This window comes from Macrotis lagotis, chromosome 8, assembly GCF_037893015.1.
Source record: "Macrotis lagotis isolate mMagLag1 chromosome 8, bilby.v1.9.chrom.fasta, whole genome shotgun sequence".
Taxonomy (NCBI): Eukaryota; Metazoa; Chordata; class Mammalia; order Peramelemorphia; family Peramelidae; genus Macrotis; species Macrotis lagotis.
The window spans coordinates 68,864,687-68,884,769 of NC_133665.1; the positions used below are offsets into that span (position 1 = coordinate 68,864,687).

A 20,083-nucleotide genomic window follows, 5' to 3' on the forward strand; every position below is an offset into this window, starting at 1 on the left:
CATAAACTAGTAAGTATTAGATATCTGAAGTCAAATTTGAACTCAGATCTTCTTGACTTTAGGGTTGGTGTTCTAGCCACTGTGCCAACTGGCTGCCCACAAATGAATTTTTGGAAGAAAAAATTTTTTGAAAATTTAGAAAGACTTTTGTTTTGGTCTAATTGTTGGCTGAAGTTTAGTCCCATTGGCTTAGATTTTGCAGACTACTTGCTAATAATTTATACAAAACTTAATGTTTGCAAATCATTTTTTCTCATCACAATCCTGTGATGTAGGTAGTACAAGTATCATAGTCATTTACAGATAAGGAAACTGAGGTTTAGAGGAATGAAGTAATTTGTTCAGGATCACACCACTTATGAGAATGAAAGCATAGATTCAAAACCAGGACTCTGTGTCCAGCACTCTTAACATCAGGGGTGGGAACATTTGGTCAACATCTGATTGTATAAGGCCTGCAAAATCATTTGGTTTGGTACTGCCACTGCAACCACAGGCAGGATTCAAATTTAATAAATCTAGGGGGTTTTTTTTAGTAGTGAATTAATCTTTTTTCACTGCTTAACATGACTAATAATGACTAATACTCAGTAAGTGCTTAATAAATTCTTGATTGGACCATTTTTATCCTTGTTTTTGCTCTTGACATCTTCATTACTATACTCAAGTACAGATGGATAGGAGATGGACCTGTGATCTCAATAATAGAGAGAATTCCCAAATATTCAGCAATTTCCTCTAGCAGTGCAGGTCAACACCTTCTCTGCAACTTATATTTTTATATTCTCTAGGTTAATTTTTAAGTTGATAATTTTGTATGGCCTGTAAATGATGTTATAAATATCCAAATGTTCCTTGGTTTAACTCTACCATATCGTTGGGGGTTTTTTAAGTTTTTTTTTTTTTTTTTTTTTTGCAAGGCAAATGGGGTTAAGTGGCTTGCCCAAGGCTACACAGCTAGGTAATTATTAAGTGTCTGAGGTCGAATTTGAACTCAGGTCCTCCTGAGTCCAGGGCTGGTGCTCTCTCCACTGTGCCACCTAGCCACCCCCATATTGTAAAGTTTTAAATCTCCACATTTGCCTGGACTTCTTGTCAAGCACAAATAATTAAAATTAAAATTGGACAGCAGCTAACAAATTACTTGAATTTGAAAGTCTCAAGTACCATGAAATAAGAGGCTGCTTTAATGGTCTAGCAACCAAGCATTTCTTCCATTGATATAATTCAGAACTCATTTACATCTTTTATTCTGGGTAATTCTTGCCCATATCTTTCCATAAGTCTGCTAAAGACATCCTTGGTTCTTTTAGTATTTTGTGTTTGAGAATGTCCCCTTAGTGGACTGTCTGCTCAATCTCATTCTCATTATATGATCAACTTTTCTCCTTTCATACAGTTGTACAATCTCCTTAAGCCTCCCATCCACCTGAAAATTTGATTCTTTTAAGATTATGATGTTCTGTATTCTCCTATATACACTGAAGAATTTAAAGATCTTTAAAAAAAATTATTCTGAATTGCTTTATAGTCTGGCTAGAAGCAATTACCAGGATTGCAATTATATATGTAATTTCATTTTCATAAGTTATACTAGGACTGGGATTCAGTCATGGTAGTAAATCGGGAAAATATCTCTATCTGTTCTGTGTGAGTATTCTTCCAGTAGTTTGTATTCTAGTAATAAACCCTTTAGATAGACCAAGAGGGAACTGAATTCTATTCCTTGTGATCCAAAACTTTACTAACACATTCAAATTGCTTTTGGAATGAGTAAACAGAAGCATGGGTTGCACTGACAGTTTCAGTGTTTATTTTTATTTTTATTTTTTTAGGTTTTTTTGCAAGGCAAACAGGATTAAGTGGCTTGCCCAAGGCCACACAGCTAGGTAATTATTAAGTGTCTGAGACCGGATTTGAACCCAGGTACTCCTGACTCCAAGGCTGGTGCTTTATCCACTACGCCACCTAGCCGCCCTAGTCTTTAGTTTTTAAAGGGTGAGAATAACACATTAAATAAACAAAAGACAGTTTCTACTATAATTTTGCTGGGAGACAGATGAAGGAACCAATTATCCATATTTCTGTTTAAGTTTTTGGACAGTGGAGAAATTCTAATGAGAATTACCACTTTTCCATAATTTTTTATTTTTTCATTCTCATGAAGTAGAAAGGGCACTATTATTTTTAGATTCTAAACAGTAATTAGTCACCAGCTATTTAATGTGCACCTACTCTGTCCAATCAGTCAACAAATATTTATTAACCACTGACCATATGCCAAACTCTATGGTGAATGGTGGAGGTACAAGGAAAATGTTTTAAAACTTGTATGATTTTCTATTTAGAAAGACAACAAGTAAATAACTGTATACATGTGGGATATATTCCTCAGCAAAAGAAGATAAAGTCATCACTATTTGCAGACAATATGATGACTAAAACAGTAGTCTCCATATTGAAAAAAAAATGATTCATTAAGCTCCAGGAAGAAAATATTAGAAATATTTCTAATTCTTTTAAAAAAGAAATACAATAAGCTTAGTTAATATTTAACATAAAGATGAGCAACAGAGTCTGCATTTGTTTTCTATGCCAGTCACATATTTCATATGGTTCCCAAATTATTCAGGGAAAAGAGGAGATGCTCCCTATGCAGAAGAGGATCTTCTTTCCCTGTTCATTAATTTTAAGTGCATTGCAACAATTGTAGTTACATGTGCTCAACAGAACAAATTTCTAGATCATTTTTATTGAGTTTTAACTTAATGAATAAATGCTTTGAAAATATTACTGCAAAGAAACTACAGTTTAAAAATTATACTAAGGCAAAAAACTAGCACTGCTGAGCCTACTGCTTCTAGTAGGAGTTCTCTGTTGTACACATTCTGAGATTAAAAAGAGTGAGGATCTAATTAGGATAAAAAAAAAGTTGACCAAAAAAGAGAATTAAGAGTATTTGAGGGGTAGCTAGGTGGCGTAGTGGATAAAGCACCAGCCCTGGAGTCAGGAGTACCTGGGTTCAAATCCGGTCTCAGACACTTAATAATGACCTAACTGTGTGGCCTTGCATAAGCCACTTAACCCCATTTGCCTTGCAAAAACCTAAAAAAAAAAGTATTTGAAAAGTGTTCTTATATCTACTTTGATTATGAATCTCAACTTAAACATATAATTGTGCCTTGAAATATTGATGATATTATGACAGCATTATGATTAGTAAGACATTTAGAAACTAAGTTATTTTATCCAGTTTTTGTTGCTTAAAATGATGTGTGTCACCTATAAAATTCTCAGTGGAGAGAATGTTGAACCCTATCAGTTGGGAATACCTCAATTCAAATCCTGCCTCAGGTTTTTAATAGCTGGGTGATTCTGTGCATGTCACTTAAATGCTGCCTGCCTCAGTTTCCTCATCTGTAAAATGAGTATAATAAGAGCACCTACTTCCCAGGGTTTCATGAGGATGAAGTAAACTAATATTTGTAAAGAAATGTGGACTTCCGGCCAAGATGGCGGAGAGAAGACAGGCACATTTCTAAAGTCTCCTGATCTCTTCACCATCTATCACATGAAACAAACCTCTTAAAAGAAATCTGAACCAGGAAACCCAGAAAGAAAAGCCAGGAGAAAGAACATCTACCTCAGGGTTTCTCTCCCACAGCAGCTTTGGCCGGGTGAGTCTGGGCTCTGAGGGAAGATCAGCCCCGATCAGCCAGATTAACAGCTGAATTGGAACCGAGAGTCTGAGGGCTGGAGAGCCGGACTTGCTGGATCAGCGGTGGGGCTGGATGAAAGGGACTTGGGTCCACGGGGAAGTAAGAGGCACTGGTGTTGGTGCTGTCCCCATGGAGCTTGGGCACGGGGCTGGGAGGAGAGTTCATGTGCAGGAGAGCTGCGGACACCATCCCTGGGCTCCTCAGGTCTGAGAAACTCTTGAGTGCATGCCTCCATTGCACAGAGGCCTCCTCCCAAACAAACAAATGCAAACTACTTCTGCCTCAGGCCCAGGTGTGTGAGCAGAAGAACCAGCCCAGCTGAGGAATGACCTCAGGCCAGGGTAAAGCCCACCATTGATTGAAGGCAAAAGAATTCAATAGTTCCAACTCCTCCCTTCAGGCAAAGGGAGAAGGCCTCTCAACCAAGGTCACAGACACTCCAGAGAGGGCAACCAGCACCTCCTACTGGCTAGCCAGAGAAACTGCACTCAGTAAAGCCTTCAGCAATCTCAAGCCCAGGTGAACCAGCCCCCCCCAACTCAAAGTCTTAGCATAATGAAGAAGGGTCAGCGGAAAGGTGGATTCATAGAAAAATTCCTGGAAAGGAAAGAGTCCAACTCAGAGAGACCTAGAACCTCTGAGGAGAATACAATCTGGTCTCCAGCACAGAAAGACTTCCTTGAAGAAATAAGGAAGGAGCTTAAAAATTTGGGAGAGACAATTAATACCTTGCAACAAGAAAACAAAACCTTAGAAAGTACAATTGGACAAACACAAAAGGAGAATAAATCTCTCAGATCATCAATTGGACAATTACAAAATGAGAATAATTCTCTCAGATCCTTAAATGAGCAAATGCAAAAAGAAATTAATTCTCTCAAAACCTCAATTGGTCAAATGGAAAGCCCTTTCAAAAGTAGAATTGACCAATTGGAAAAGGAGTTGCAAAAGGGTTAATGAAGAAAACTCCTCCTCCCCCCAAAAATAATGGAGTCTACAAAAACTAATGACTCCATGTGATAGCAAGAATCAGTTAAACAAAATCAAAAAATAGAAAAAATAGAAGCAAATGTAAAATGCCTCATCAACAAAACCACTGACCATGAGAATAGATTGAGGAGGGGCAACCTGAAAATTATAGGACTTCCTAAAAACATTGAAGAGAAAAAAAGCCTGGACTTAATATTACAGGATCTAGTGATGGAAAACTGCCCTGATATCATGGAATCAGAGAGCAAAGTAGTTATTGAAAGAGTACATTGATCCCCACCCGAAAAATATCCTAAAATGAAAACACCAAGGAATGTTGTGGCCAAACTGCAGAACTATCAGATAAAAGAGAAAATCCTGCAAGCAGCCAGAAAGAACCAATTTAAATATCAAGGAACCACAGTAAGGATCAAGCAGTACCTGGTTGCATCAACTTTAAGGGAACGAAGGGCCTGGAACGAGATATTTCAAAGAGCATGGGAGGTTGGAATGAAGCCAAGAATCTACTTTCCTGCAAAGCTGAGCCTTCTCTTCCAGGGAAAAAGATAGACATTTAACGAAATGGAAGAATTCCAAAAATTTCTGATGAAAAGACCAGAGCTAAACAGAAAATTTGGACATCAAACAGGAGGTTCAAGAGACACATGAAAAGGTTAAAAGGGGGGGGGGGCGGTAAAAGGAAAAAAAATACAATCCAGTAAGTTGAAACTGGCTATATCCCAGCACAGGGGGAAAAAAAGATTCTCATAAACCTTGAAAAAATATAACTCTAACAGAGAGAATACACCTAGCCAGAAATGATGGACATTCATGACCTATCCATGAGACTACTCTCTAATGGGATGTAACTGGTTTTAACCCCACTTGGGAGAAAGACTCTAATAACTCTCAGGAATTTTGACTCTATTCAATAGAATATACAGAACTAGAAGGGGCAGACACTCAGAATTTTCTATGACTTAGATAGAATGATCTAAAAAAAAACATTACCTCCCGAAAAAGGGGGACAGGAAAGAGATGGGAGGAGGAAGGGGACTGAATGGGGTAAATCTCATTACAACAAGAGGTACAAAAAACTATGGTAATAGTGAGGAAGAAGGGAGCAGAGGAGAAACACCTGAATCTTCTTCTCATCAGATTTGGCTTAAAGTCAACCTACACATACGCAATTAACTTATAAAACATCTAACCTTTCAAGTATTAAAAGGGGAAAAGGGAAGGGGGGATGGAGAAAGGGAAGGGGAGTGGGGGAATAAGGGGAAATAACAAAAGAAAGGGGAAGGGAAAAGGGAAAAAGGGAAAGGGGAAAGAAAGAGGAGGGTGTGATATAGGAGGGCAAACACACTGAAGGGGCTGAAGGAGGTGGTATTCAAAAACAAAATACTAGGGAATATGGATAAAAGGGGGGAAGGGGGAAAAATACAAAAAGAGGGAAGATAGCACAGAGGGAAATAAAGAATTAGTAATCATAACCTTGAATGTGAATGGGATGAACTCTCCCTTAAAACGTAAGCAAATAGCAGAGTGGATTAAAAACCAGAATCCTACAATATGCTGCTTACAAGAAACTCATTTGAAGCAGAGAGATTCATATAGAGTAAAGGTAAAAGGTTGGAGCAAAATATATTTTGCTTCAGCTGAAGTAAAAAAAGCAGGGGTAGCAATCCTTATGTCAGACAAAGCGGCAGCAAAAACTGATAGCGTTAAAAGAGATAAGGAAGGAAACTTTATCCTCTTAAAAGGTACCATAGACAATAAAGTCATTTCAATATTGAATATATATGCACCCAGTGGGACAGCACCCAAATTCTTAGAGGAGAAGCTGAAAGAACTACAGGAAGCCATAGAGAGCATAACTCTACTAGTGGGAGACCTCAACCTCCTGCTATCAGATCTAGATAAATCAAATCATAAAACAAACAAGAAAGAAATTAGGGAGGTAAATAGATTGTTAGAAAAAAATTAGATATGGTAGACTTATGGAGGAAACTGAAGGGGGATAGAAAGGAATATACCTTTTTCTCTGCAGTACATGGAACTCATACAAAAATCGACCATGTACTAGGACATAAAAACCTAATGATCAACTGCAGAAAGGCAGAAATAGTGAATATATCTTTCTCAGATCACAATGCAATAAAAGTCACATGCAATACTGGGCCAAGGAGATACAGACCCAGAACAAACTGGAAACTGAATAACCTCATTTTAAAAAATGAGTGGACCAAAAAACAAATTATAGAAAGAATTAACCATTTTATCCTAGATAATGATAATAATGAAACAACATACCAAAACCTATGGGATTCATTCAAAGTGACTCTCAGGGGATATATTATAGCTCTAAATGCTTATATGAATAAATTGGAGAAAGAGGAAATCAATGAACTAAACATGCAACTAAAAAAATTAGAGAAAGAACAAATCAAAAATCCCCAATTAAATACCAAATTAGAAATTCTAAAAACTAAAGGAGAAATTAATAAAATTGAAAGCAAAAAAACTATTGAATTAATAAATAAAACCAAAAGTTGGTATTATGAAAAAACCAATAAAATTGATAAACCTCTGGTCAATTTGATTAAAAAAAAGAAAGAAGAAAACCAAATTGCTAGTATCATAAATGAAAAAGGTGAACTCACCACCAATGAGGAGGAAATTAAAGTAATAATTTGAAATTATTTTGCCCAACTCTGCCAATAAATTTGATAATCTAAGTGAAATAATGAATATTTACAAAAATATAAGTTGCCCAGGTTAAATGAAGAAGAGATTAAATACCTAAACAACCTTATCTCAGAAAAAGAAATTCAACAAGCCATTACTGAACTCCCTAAAAAAAAACCTCCAGGGCCTGATGGATTAACAAGTGAATTCTACCAAACGTTTAAGGAACAATTGGTTCCAATCCTATATAAACTCTTTGGAAAAATAGGGAAAGATGGAACTCTGCCTAATTCTTTCTATGAAACCAATATGGTACTGTTACCTAAACCAGGAAGAGTTAAAACAGAGAAAGAAAATTATAGACCTATCTCCCTGATGAATATAGATGCAAAAATCCTAAATAAAATCTTAGCAAAACGATTACAAGTCATCACTAGGATAATACATTATGATCAAGTAGGATTTATTCCAGGAATTCAGGGTTGGTTCAATGTTAGGAAAAATGTTAATATACTCAGTTATATCAACAACAAACCTATCAGAAATCATATGATCATATCAATAGATGCTGAAAAAGCTTTTGACAAAATACAACATCCATTCCTATTAAAAACACTAGAGAGTGTAGGAATAAATGGACTGTTCCTTAAAATAATTAGCAGTATCTATCTGAAGCCATCAACAAGCATTATATTCAATCGGGAGAGGCTAGAGGCATTCCCAATAAGATCAGGGGTGAAACAAGTGTGCCCATTATCACCACTACTATTCAATATTGTATTAGAAATGTTAGCATCAGCAATTAGAGAAGAAAAAGAAATTAAAGGAATTAGAATTGGGAAGGAAGAGACAAAACTCTCACTCTTTGCAGATGACATGATGGTCTATCTAGAGAATCCCAAGAAATCATCCAAAAAACTACTGGAAACAATTAGCAATTTTAGCAAAGTTGCAGGTTATAAAATAAACCCTCATAAATCCTCAACTTTTCTATATGTGTCTAGCAAGAAACAGCAGGAAGCGCTAGAAAGAGAAATTCTATTCAAAGTAACTTCAGACAATATAAAATATTTGGGAGTCTATTTGCCAAGACAGACTCAGAATCTTTTTGAAAACAATTATAAAACACTTCTCACACAAATCAAATCAGATTTAAACAACTGGGCAAATATTAACTGCTCATGGATAGATAGAGCTAATATAATAAAATTGACAATTCTACCAAAACTAAACTATCTGTTTAGTGCCCTACCAAAATTCCAAAAAAATTACCTTAACGAGTTAGAAAAAAATTATAAGTAAATTCATATGGAGAAATAAAAAGTCAAGAATTGCCAGGAGCTTAATGAAAAAAAGTGCAATAGAAGGTGGCTTAGCCCTACCCGATCTAAAATTATATTATAAAACATCAGTCATCAAAACTGTTTGGTATTGGCTAAGAAATAGAGTGGTGGACCAGTGGAATAGACTAGGTGTAAAAGCAGGAGATGATTATAGTAATCTGCTGTTTGATAAACCCAAAGAGTCTGGCCATTGGGATAAAAACTCCCTCTTTGATAAAAATTGCTGGGATAATTGGAAGTTAGTATGGAAGAAACTTAGATTAGACCAACACCTCACACCCTTTACCAAGATAAGATCCAAATGGTTACAGGACATAGACATAAAAAACAATACTATAAGCAAATTAGAAGATCAAGGACTAGTCTACCTGTCAGATCTATGGAAAGGGGAACAGTTTATGCCTAAGGAAGAGTTGGAGAACATCACCAAAAATCAATTAGATGATTTAGATTACATTAAATTAAAAAGCTTTTGCACAGATAAAACCAATGTAACCAAGATCAAAAGAAATGTAGTAAATTGGGAAACAATCTTTACAACTAATTATTCTGGCAAAGGATTCATTTCTAAAATATACAGAGAACTGAGTTATATTTTTAAAACAAAAAGCCATTCTCCAATTGACAAATGGTCAAAGGATATGCAAAGGCAATTTACAGATGAGATCAAAGTAATCCATAGCCATATGAAAAAATGCTCCAAATCATTAATTATTAGAGAAATACAAATTAAAGCTTCTCTGAGGTACCACCTCACACCTCTCAGATTGGCCAGTATGACCAGAAGGGATAATGATCATTGTTGGAAAGGATGTGGGAAATCTGGGACACTATTACACTGTTGGTGGAGCTGTGAACTCATCCAACCCTTCTGGAGAGCTATTTGGAGTTATGCCCAAAGGGCAACAAAAATGTGCATACCCTTTGACCCAGCAATACCATTACTGGGTCTATACCCTGAAGAGATGAGGAAAAAGGGTAAAAACATCACTTGTATAAAAATATTTATAGCAGCCCTGTTTGTGGTGGCAAAGAATTGGAAATCCAGTAAATGTCCTTCAATTGGGGAATGGCTTAGCAAACTGTGGTATATGTATGTCATGGAACACTATTGTTCTATTAGAAACCAGGAGGGGGGCAGCTAGGTGGCGCAGTGGATAGAGCACTGGCCTTGGAGTCAGGAGTACCTGAGTTCAAATCCGACCTCAGATACTTAATAATTACCTAGCTGTGTGGCCTTGGGCAAGCCACTTAACCCCATTGCCTTGCAAAAAAAAAACAAAAAACAAAAAACTAGAAACCAGGAGGGATGGGATTTCAGGGAAGCCTGGAGGAATTCGCATGAACTGATGCTGAGTGAGATGAGCAGAACCAGAAAAACACTGTACACCCTAACAGCAACATGGGAGTGATGTTCAACCTTGAATGACTTGCTCATTCCATCAAGTGTAACAATTGGGAACAATTTTGGGCTGTCTGCAAAGGACAGTACCATCTGTATCCAGATAAGGAGCTGTGGAGTTTGAACAAAGTGCAAGGACTATTACCTTTAATTTAGGGAAAAAAACCAGATAGCTTATTGTCTGATCTTGTTACCTCTTAGACTTCTCTTCTCTTTAAGGATATGATTTCTCTCTCATCACACCCAATTTGGATCAAGGTACAACATGGAAACAAAGTAAAGACTGACAGAGTGCTTTTGGGGGGGGGGGGAAGATTGGGGGAAAATTGCAAAACTCAAATAATATCTTTAATAAAAATAAATTTTTAAAAAAAGAAATTTGTAAACCTTAAAGCTCTACATAAATGCTAAATACTGCTATCATCATCATTATTTTATTTATGATCTTTGCACACTTTAAAAAACAACTTGGGAATACATTTTTCTAAACTATTTAAAAATCTTCTAAATGAGTTTCTGTGACTTTTGAAGTTATTGTTAAAAATATCTGTAACACTTTTCAATTCATTTGCAAGAACAATAGATTGACATCAGAGAAGATGAACATGTGCAAGCTAACAAAATGAGCATCATGATTTAATGAGTGGAACCAATGATATACTTTTTTCCATTTGAATCTCTGTATAATTACAAAGTATCTTTTTCAGTTATATCAAAACCAACTGTCAAAAGACCTAAGAACCAGATTTTCATTTAATCACATCACAAAGTGTTCAAGATTTAAAAATATAAGAAAACATTCAATCATACTATCATTAAAAACTTATTAATACTAATTCCCCCTGAATAATATTTTAGTGGGAGCAAAAAGTTTTGTCAGGGTTAATAAATAAAATAAATATTATTTTAAAAATATTTATTTCATCTTTTTTTACATTTCTACTTTAGATATGTTTTACAAGGCATATCATTATTGGTATAGGAATATATGTATAAGTTTACAAATGTATGTATATGTATTTATATTAAGAATGTATGGTCAAATTTTTTTAATGACAAGTACACAATCAAAACAATTTTGAAGTCAATAATTTATTAAGTTAGGAAAGTTAGGGATCCCATTGAGCATTACCATAGGTTTCAACATTTGTAACTGGAAAATGTGAAAAAAGAGATATTGTCCTTTAAAAGAAGTAAAATGTAGGATATATTTTAGACATGATAAGTTTTCATTTTTTTAACAAACCACATTATATCCAAAATATTGGTAACATTTAAAAAATTAAATAAAAAATCCTATGATTCAATCAAATTATTTTGTGCTTTTAGTATGGTCTAGCAAAACCATCTTTATTTTTCTATGAAGAATTTGCTCTGAGCTTTTCTGGACTTTTCCATGGTTTCAAAAGTGATCATTCCTTTTGGTAGCTGCAGCTTGCTATTCTCGGTATCCAATATATTCTCTGCCTCACCTAAAATAAAGCATGGGAAAGATTTCAATGACATTCTGGGAGAACAACTTGATGGCCAGCACTATTGAGTTTGAGCTATAGAAACAAAATGTCATCTCAATTCTCTGTGCCTCAATTTCCCTCATCTATAAAATGGACTAGACAAGATAATCTCCAAGATCAAATCAGCTATAAAGATAACTTGGTGATAGACCCAGTCTGAAGCCATTTCAGTTTAAACTGGGCCATCACTTTGAAAATCCATCCCCCAGAAGAATAGCCTTTGGCATATTAAGGGTCCTTGCCTCAAACAAAAAAATTGAAATGCTCTACAAGTATATGCTTTCTAAAAAAGGGAGTAACTTTTAGAAACTGCTTTTTTGGTCCCTTGAGCCTTGTACTAAAGGCTTAGGCCATTAGCTAAACTAAAATGAATTTATGTAATAGTCAAAAATTCCATATTTTCATTCTGTATCTCCCCAAAATCACTTTGAGGATAAAGGAAATATGTTACAGTAGGAGGATCACTGGATAAGAAATAAGGTTAACAGGTTTCTCACCTACAATTTTATCTCACTAGGGTGATCTGGAGTCACTTAGCTTAATTAAGATTTAGAATTGCAAAGACACTTAAAAGTCATTTAGTCTATCCTTCACTTTTTTGTTATTGTTGTTATTACTGTTGTTTAGTTGTTTCAAACATGTCCAATTCTTGCTGACCCCATTTCCCATTTGGAATTTTCTTGGCAAAGATACTGGAGTGGCTTGTTATATTCTTCTCCATCTCATTTTACAGATGGGCTGTAACAGAGTTAGATGACTTGCCCAGGTTCACACTGCTATTAAGTGTACAAGGCTAGATTTGAAGATGAGACTTCCTGACTTCAAGCCTGGTACTCCAACAACCATGCCATCTAGCTGCTTGGTCCTTCATTTTACAAATAAATAGAGTTTCAGGAGGGTTTGTAGTGATGTGCAATGACACAAAGTAATAAATGGCAAAGCTGGGCTCTGAGTCCAGGTTTTCTGATAGAGGGGTCTATTGCTTGGTTCTCTACTCCACTCATCTCTTTGGCTTCCAGCTTTCTTATCAGTAGAATGAAGGTGCTGGACTAGAAAGATCTCTAAGGTTCATATGAGCACTAAGACTATTGCTGCTTCTCAAGATAGCAGTTTGCTATCTTCCATTAAAAAACTCTACAGGATAATGTTATACTTTCCGTATAAAAAGACTGGTGTTGGAGTATTTTAAAAATGCATCATCCAAAATGTTATTTTTCTGATTTCAGATCAATTATTAATTGAGCTTAATTAATCAAAAAGGATTTTTAAATTATAATTTTAATGTACAACGAATAATTTTTAAAAACATAGTCATGACCACTAAAGATATGATTCAATGTAACTTATTACAGTATATGTACATATATATTTTTATATAGGCATATATGCCTATATAAATACTACTATATCCTTAATTTCCCCAACTAGTTTTTCTGATAGACCTTAATATACATAATCATATATACATATCCATATAAATATCCATATATATTGTCCTAAATTTCTCAGAAAACTAGCTTTCCTGATAGATCTTAATGTATATACACACACAAACTAATGCACACAAATATATATATGTATTACATACAAATATGCATACTACTATATCCTAAATTTTCCAGAAAACTAATTTTTCTGATAAACATTAATTTGGCAGATGCAAAATTCTATTTAATCTACTGTGAAATGCCAGGACTTTAGTTTTTCAAGGTTAAATATCTATGGCCAACCCTGTTCCTAGAAAAGAAACTTTTCCTACATTAGTCATAAAGCTCAATTAATGTGGTAAAATTAATTTGACATTTTTAGATAATGTATTATTTTTATGATTCAAAACTGGATTCCAAACTATATATAAATGAGACACTTTAATCTTAGACTCATGAGATCTCAGAAAGATGAGCAACATAAAACTGAGTCAGTAATGGAAATGGGATTTGACATGAGCCCAGTCATTTTAAAATCTATAACCCATTGTTCATACAGATAGTGCCCAAATTATTAACCAGTTGTTTTTTCATTGTCTGGAATTTGAATCTTTTCCCAAAGGCTCAGTGTCATAAAGGCTAGTTAGTTTCCTAGGCTAGCACACAAAAGCCTAATTAATGAATTCACTCTAAGCCTCTGACCATCCTCAGTTAAGTGAGCAGGTGATACAGCAGTTACTACATGCCAAAGGGCTAGGATAGAGGGAGGACATTATCATTTTGGGTAGCAATTCCAGCTCATGAAGTGGAGGTAGCATTCATGAGGGGAGGACAATCTGGTCTTCTTACAAATAGGGTGTTCCCAAATCATGGGTTCTTAAGTAGAGAACTACCTGTACTAAAACATAAATTGGGCTATATAAACATTCATAAAGGTACATACATACCTTTCATCCTCTGAAGAAGGGTTCCGTAGCCCATATCATATTGATAAGCAAGGATAAAACTTAATGGAATAACAGGGACAAAGAAGCCTGGCTGCTTTTTTTTAATTGCTCTGTTCAAAGAAAAACAAATAATAAAAATCATTCTTTTAAGAGAAATAATTATCTCAAGTCTCTCCCATAAGATTTATCTTGTTGTTAGGAAGAAAGCTCTCTATTTCAAATGAGACCATAGATCTTTTGAAAGACAAATGATTATTGCAATAATAAGAACTTTCAAATTCAGCCTTAACTTTTAACTAAATGGTTCCCTTTACCTCTGGCATCACTATCATCAAGAAAACTTTCACACTTAATATATGAGCAATGAGCCTTATCTTTGTGATATATATGTGTGTGTGTGTATTCTAAAGAGAAAAAAGTCTATTCCATTTCCCTTCCCAGAGAATCTCCTAAGGAAAAAGTGCTCTGTCTCTGTCCTGAAAACCAATATAATTTTTGCCTCACATTACTCCGTCTCTGAGAACTATGCAAAAGAATGATGGAGTGAATTCTGGAACGACCCAGTTGTCATAGCTCCTGCTGTGTGGCTCTTGCTACACAATGTATGGCAATAATGAAGCTGTCCAATAAAGACTCTTCCATTTCTGGATAGGAATAAGAGATAGTTTTCTCCCCTTGCCAGCATGTCTTCAGAGAATTTGCTTTCTTGATTTTAAGACAGCACTGTTTCTAACTTATGAGTTGTAGAATAATGTAGGATAACCCTAATAATGTGACTACCCTTTTTCTATAATGCTATTAATAAACTGACACTAATAAAGGAAAGGGAAAAGACAGGAAGAACCATAGATTTAGAGATAGAAGGATCCCAGGTTTCTTGTAGTGTAATTTTCTAATTTTTTAAGTAAGGAAACTGAGGCCTAGGGAGGTCAAGTGATTGACCAAGGTTTCATAGGTATCAAGTGTCATAAGCCCAATTTGTGCCCAAGTCTTCTGACTTTCTTTCCCCCTGATTATACTGCTTTCCATATAAATCACATACAAAGGAATGCCCTATAAGGAGCTACTTTGGTTCTGCATTCACTCTTTGCAATTAAATTCCACTTTAGCCAATTTTGTGACAATGTGATAGTAAGCTCCCATTTTGGTTTAATCACTAATTCATCTCTACTATGAAGAAGTGATTTTGAACTCTTAGGAAATTTCTACTAAGTCTAATATTGACCCTAAAATAGACAGTGTTTCTATCCTCCAAGAACCAATCTAGTTAAGTGTATCACTCAAATATTGGCCATCAAATGATTAATTTTTTGGCTAGTCAAACATGAAACTGTATACTAAAGTCATGGAAGGGTTGAAAAATGTATTAGTGGAAAGAGTACCTATAGTGTTAAAACTGGAGGTCTTCTGAAGAGCTGAAGCATGATAATAACAAAGGGGAGGGGGAAGAAAATATTGGATATCTGTTGACTTTTTCTGATCATAATATAAACATTTCTAAGTAAAGAACAAATCACATACCCAACTGTGAGACCAATGACAGCAACGCCAAAAAATGTCCCAAAATATTTGAGGAATTCCCTTGTCGAAGCAATCTGCATGGCCATCTGCCTCTCTCTCATTTCATTTTGTAAGGTTAATTGCCTTTCCATCTAAGGAGAAAAGAAAAGGTAATGCGGCTATTTAGTTTTTAAAATAAGACCAACTGTTAACTTTTTGTTTTTCAATTCTCTTTTTACTATATAGTTCCTTTCCTCATTCCCACCCCACCCCCCAAACTTCACTGCAAACTTCCTTAAATAATCCTATGAAATGCATTAAGTCTAATCTTAGTAAATTATACTCATGCCATAGGCTAGGAAACTAGGTGGCACAGTGGATGAAGTGCATAATAGCTCCTACAGGATAATATTTATAAAGTGCTTGGTACAGTATAAAGACATCTCCATTCCTTTAACTACTAATCTTGAAAGTGATATCTGCCTTGATCATGCAGATAAAAGAACTTTGAGAGTTTGCCCCCAAGCTCTTAGGTTCCAATTATAGAATATTGAACTCCAATCAAAAGCCATTTTTCCAAAGTCCAAGACATATCTCTGGAATCTAGAAGCAACATTATCTACAAAAGAAATTTTCTGGATGATTCAATTTATTAAAATAATGTATATATAATATCTTTATAGCCTGTCTTATAGAAAGTGGGGCAATTAGTGTTTTGAATCCTTGTTAAGAATCAGAGACTCAAAACTTTGGATTTTAACTCAGCTGTTGATCCAAGGTGTGACACTGCAAGGTGATAAATCCTTTCTAGGTAGTAATTTAGTAATATGGAGAAAGGAAATAAAAATGACAAGTAGTCAAGAATAATTAAATTGGGTATATTAACTTGGTTATAAATATACACCCAATAATGATTCTGTAGAACTTTGCACAAATTATATTTTCTGTGCTATTTCCCTCTTGGTAAGAGGGAGATCATTACACCTGTTATCTAATTTCCACAAAATCTGACATTTAATGTTTGTGATGAGAAGAAAATTGATATTGGAAAAGCAACTGACCTGGAAAATAGTTTAAGGAAATACACTTTTAAGAATTATTGACACCAGATGCCTGCACCCTGCGTACTGTGCAGCAGAGAAAGAAACTATTTTATTTCATCTAACCAAATGGAGAGAAGACCACTACCATGCCTCAGTTATACCCAGCCCTGGCGGCTGAGCAAAAGAAGGAACTGTCGGACATTGCTCTTTATCTTGTGGCTCTGGGCAAGGGCATCTTGGCAGCTGATGAGTCCATAGGTAGCATAGCCAAGTGGCTGAGCCAGATTGGGGTGGACTGCAGGCAGTATTGGCAGGTTCTGTTCAGTGCTGATGGATGGATCAAGAAATGCATTGGGGGTGTCATCTTCTTCCAAGGGACCCTCTACCAGAAGGGCGATGATGGGATGCCCTTCGTCCACACCATCCAGGACAAGGGCATTGTTGTGGGCATCGAGGTTGATAAAGGTGTGGTGACTCTGGCTGGAACTGATGGAGAAACCACCACACAAGGGCTGGATGGGCTCTCTGAACGCTGTGCTCAGTCCAAGAAGGATGGTGCTGATTTTGCCAAATGGCGCTGAATGCTGAAGATCAGTGATCATACTCCCTCTCCCCTGGCAATCATGGAAAATGCCAATGTGCTTGCCCACTATGCCACCATCTGCCAGCAGAATGGCATCATGCCTATTGTGGAGCCTGAGGTCTTGCCAGATGGAGACCATGATCTCAAACCATGACAGTATGTCACTGAGAAGATCCTGGCTGCTGTCTACAAGGCCCTGAGTGACCACCATGTGTACCTTGAAGGGACACTGCTCAAGCCCAACATGGTGACCCCTGGTCATGCCTGCCCCTTCAAGTATACCCCTGAGGAGATTGCCATGGCAACTGTCTCTGCCCTACATTGAACTGTGCCTCCTGCTGTCTCTGTCTGTTCCTGTCTGGAGGTCAGAGTGAGGAGGAGGCCTCTCTCAACCTCAACGTCATTAATCACTGTCCTCTTCCCCGGCCTTAGGCATTGACCTTCTCCTATGGGCATGCCCTCCAAGCTTCTGCTCTCAGTGCCTGGCGTGAGCTGAGAGACAATGAGAGCGCTGCCACTGAGGAGCTTGTCAAATGGGCAGAGGTAAATGGTCTTGCTGCCCAGGGCAAGTATGAAGGAGGTGGAGAAGATTCTGGTGCAGCTGGGTAGTCATTCTACATTGCTAATCATGCCTACTAAGGCTGTGCACACCTATACCCAGCTCACACCACCCATACTAAGCTTTATATAGCCACTGCCTTGAACCAAATAGCTATACAGAATAGAGGGAATAACACCCTTTCCACGCTCTAGTCAATCTCCCCCCCCCAGCCCCCAGCATCACTCCCTTTTGTACTGTTACACCTTGGGAAGGGAGGAAATGGAGAGCCCCTGTGGGCCAAGACAAAGAGAATCTGGGTGAGGGACTGTTGCTAGATCTGAGCAGGATATCTGGGTTATGACTCCCCACACTGTCTTTGTGTGGTATCCCCCTACTTGCTATACTTGTGATTCTTTAACTTCTCCCTGGACTCTCATCCCTTTCCAGGGTTATGGGGTTGGGCCCCAATTCATGCCACACCTTCCATGTGGCTATGCTGTGTAGTGCCTCAAACAAATGTCAGTGATGTATGGAAAGAAAAAAGAATTACTGACAACTTGAAGGCCACAATCAAAAAATGAATCAAAGGCCACAATCAAAAACATTATCCTTCAAGAAATTATCACAGAAAACTGCCCTCATATTCCAAAACCAGAGGATAAAATAGAAATTGAAAGAATCCACCACTCATTTCCTGAAAGAGATTCCAAAATGAAAACTCTCAGGAATATTATAGCCAAATTCCAAAGTTCCCAGGTCAAGAAGAAAACACTGCAATCATCTGGAAACAATTCAAATATCATAGAACCACAATCAGGATAGTACAAGATATAGTAACTTTTACATTAAAAGACTGTAGGGTTTAGAATATGATATTCCAGAAAGAAAAGGAGCTAGGATTACAACCAAGAATCACCTATTGAACAAAATTGAGTATTATCTATCAGAAGAAAAATGGATATTTAATGAAATAGAGGACTTTCTCTTATGAAAAGACTAAAGCTGAATAGAAAATTTGACTTTCAAATACAAGACTATAAACAGAATAAAAGTAAAAGGGAAAGAGAAATCATAAGGGATTCAAGAAAATTAAACTTATTTACATTCATACTTGTGAAGATGACATATTTAACTTAAAAATGTTATTGTTGGTGAAGTTAGAATGTGTGTGTGTGTGTGTGTGTGCATATATATATATATATATATATATCTCCACACACAAAGATAGAGGACATCAGTGTGAGTTGAATATGATAAGATGATATCTAAAAAATAAAATAAAGAGGTGAGAAAAAAGAATGAACTGGGATTGGGGAAAGGAAGAGTTAGAATGGGATAAATTATCTCACATAAAAGAGCTTTTATAGAGGAGAAGATGGGAAAGTGTGGGGGGGTAGGCACAGTGCTTAAACCTTAGTTTCATTATAATTGGTTGAAAGAGGGAATAACAAACACAAATTTGTTGGGTATAGAAATCTATCTTATTCCACAAGAAAGTAAGAGGAGAAGGGGATGAGAGAAAGGGTGGGCATATTGGGGAGGTAGCAGTCAGAAAAAAAACACTTTTGGACAGGGTGAAAGGAGAAAGAGAGTAGCCTGAAGGGGGGGGGGCGTAGGGGGGGAGATGAAGCAATGGGATGGAGGGAAATACAAAGTTAGCAATCTATTCACAGTAAACTGAAAATAATTTCCAACAAGTTTCTCCAATAAAGGTTTCATTTCTCAACTGTATAGATAACTGATTCAAATTTACAAAAGTAAGAAACATTCTCCATTTGATAAATGGTCAAGAGATATTAACAGTAGGGTTTTTTTTTTGTTGGTTGGTTAGTTTTTGCAAGGCAAATGGGGTTAAGTGTCTTGCCCAAGGCCACACAGCTAGGTAATTATTAAGTGTCTGAGGTCAGATTTGAACTCAGGTCCTCCTGACTCCAGGGCTGGTGCTCTATCCACTGCACCACCTAGCCACCCTAACAGGCAGTTTTTAAGATGACATAATTAGTTATCTTTAGTCATATAAAAAAATGTTCTGAATCACTATTGATTAGAGAATTACAAATTAAAACAACTTTGAGGTACCATTCCACACATAAAAGATTGGCTAATATGACAGAAAAGGAAAATGACAAACATCTTAGGGACTGTAGGAAAATTGAGACACATACATTATTGATGGAGTTGTGAACTCTTTCTGGAGAACAATTTAAAACTATGCCCAAAGGGCTATAAAATCATGTAAATACTCTTTGATCTAGAAATACCACTTATATGACTTTATCTCAAAGAGAAGAAAAAAAGGAAAAAGTTCTACATATACAAAAAATATTATAACTGCTCTTTTTCTAGTAGCAAATAATTGGAAATTCAAGGGATGCTCATCAATTGAGCAATGGCTAAGTAAATTGTG

At 36.3% G+C, this 20,083-nt stretch overlaps 1 protein-coding gene and 1 pseudogene across 2 annotated transcripts in view; one reads left to right on the forward strand and one right to left on the reverse strand.

Annotated features, from left to right (window-relative positions):
* Positions 1–9,744: 9,744 nt before the first annotated feature.
* Positions 9,745–20,083, reverse strand: part of PLGRKT (plasminogen receptor with a C-terminal lysine) — a 56,687-nt gene continuing 46,348 nt past the window's right edge. Inside the window, exons 3-5 of one of the 2 annotated variants that reach the window (XM_074197472.1) lie at positions 15,531–15,661; positions 14,010–14,119; positions 9,745–11,593 (exon numbers count right to left, since the gene is read on the reverse strand). In XM_074197472.1, coding sequence (XP_074053573.1) covers positions 11,472–11,593; positions 14,010–14,119; positions 15,531–15,661 — 363 coding nt within the window. In that variant the 3' untranslated portion in view covers positions 9,745–11,471. The remainder of the gene's footprint in view (positions 11,594–14,009; positions 14,120–15,530; positions 15,662–20,083) is intronic. The other variant, XM_074197473.1, reaches the window with a different exon arrangement.
* LOC141494844 (fructose-bisphosphate aldolase C-like) lies at positions 16,696–17,774 on the forward strand (annotated as a pseudogene).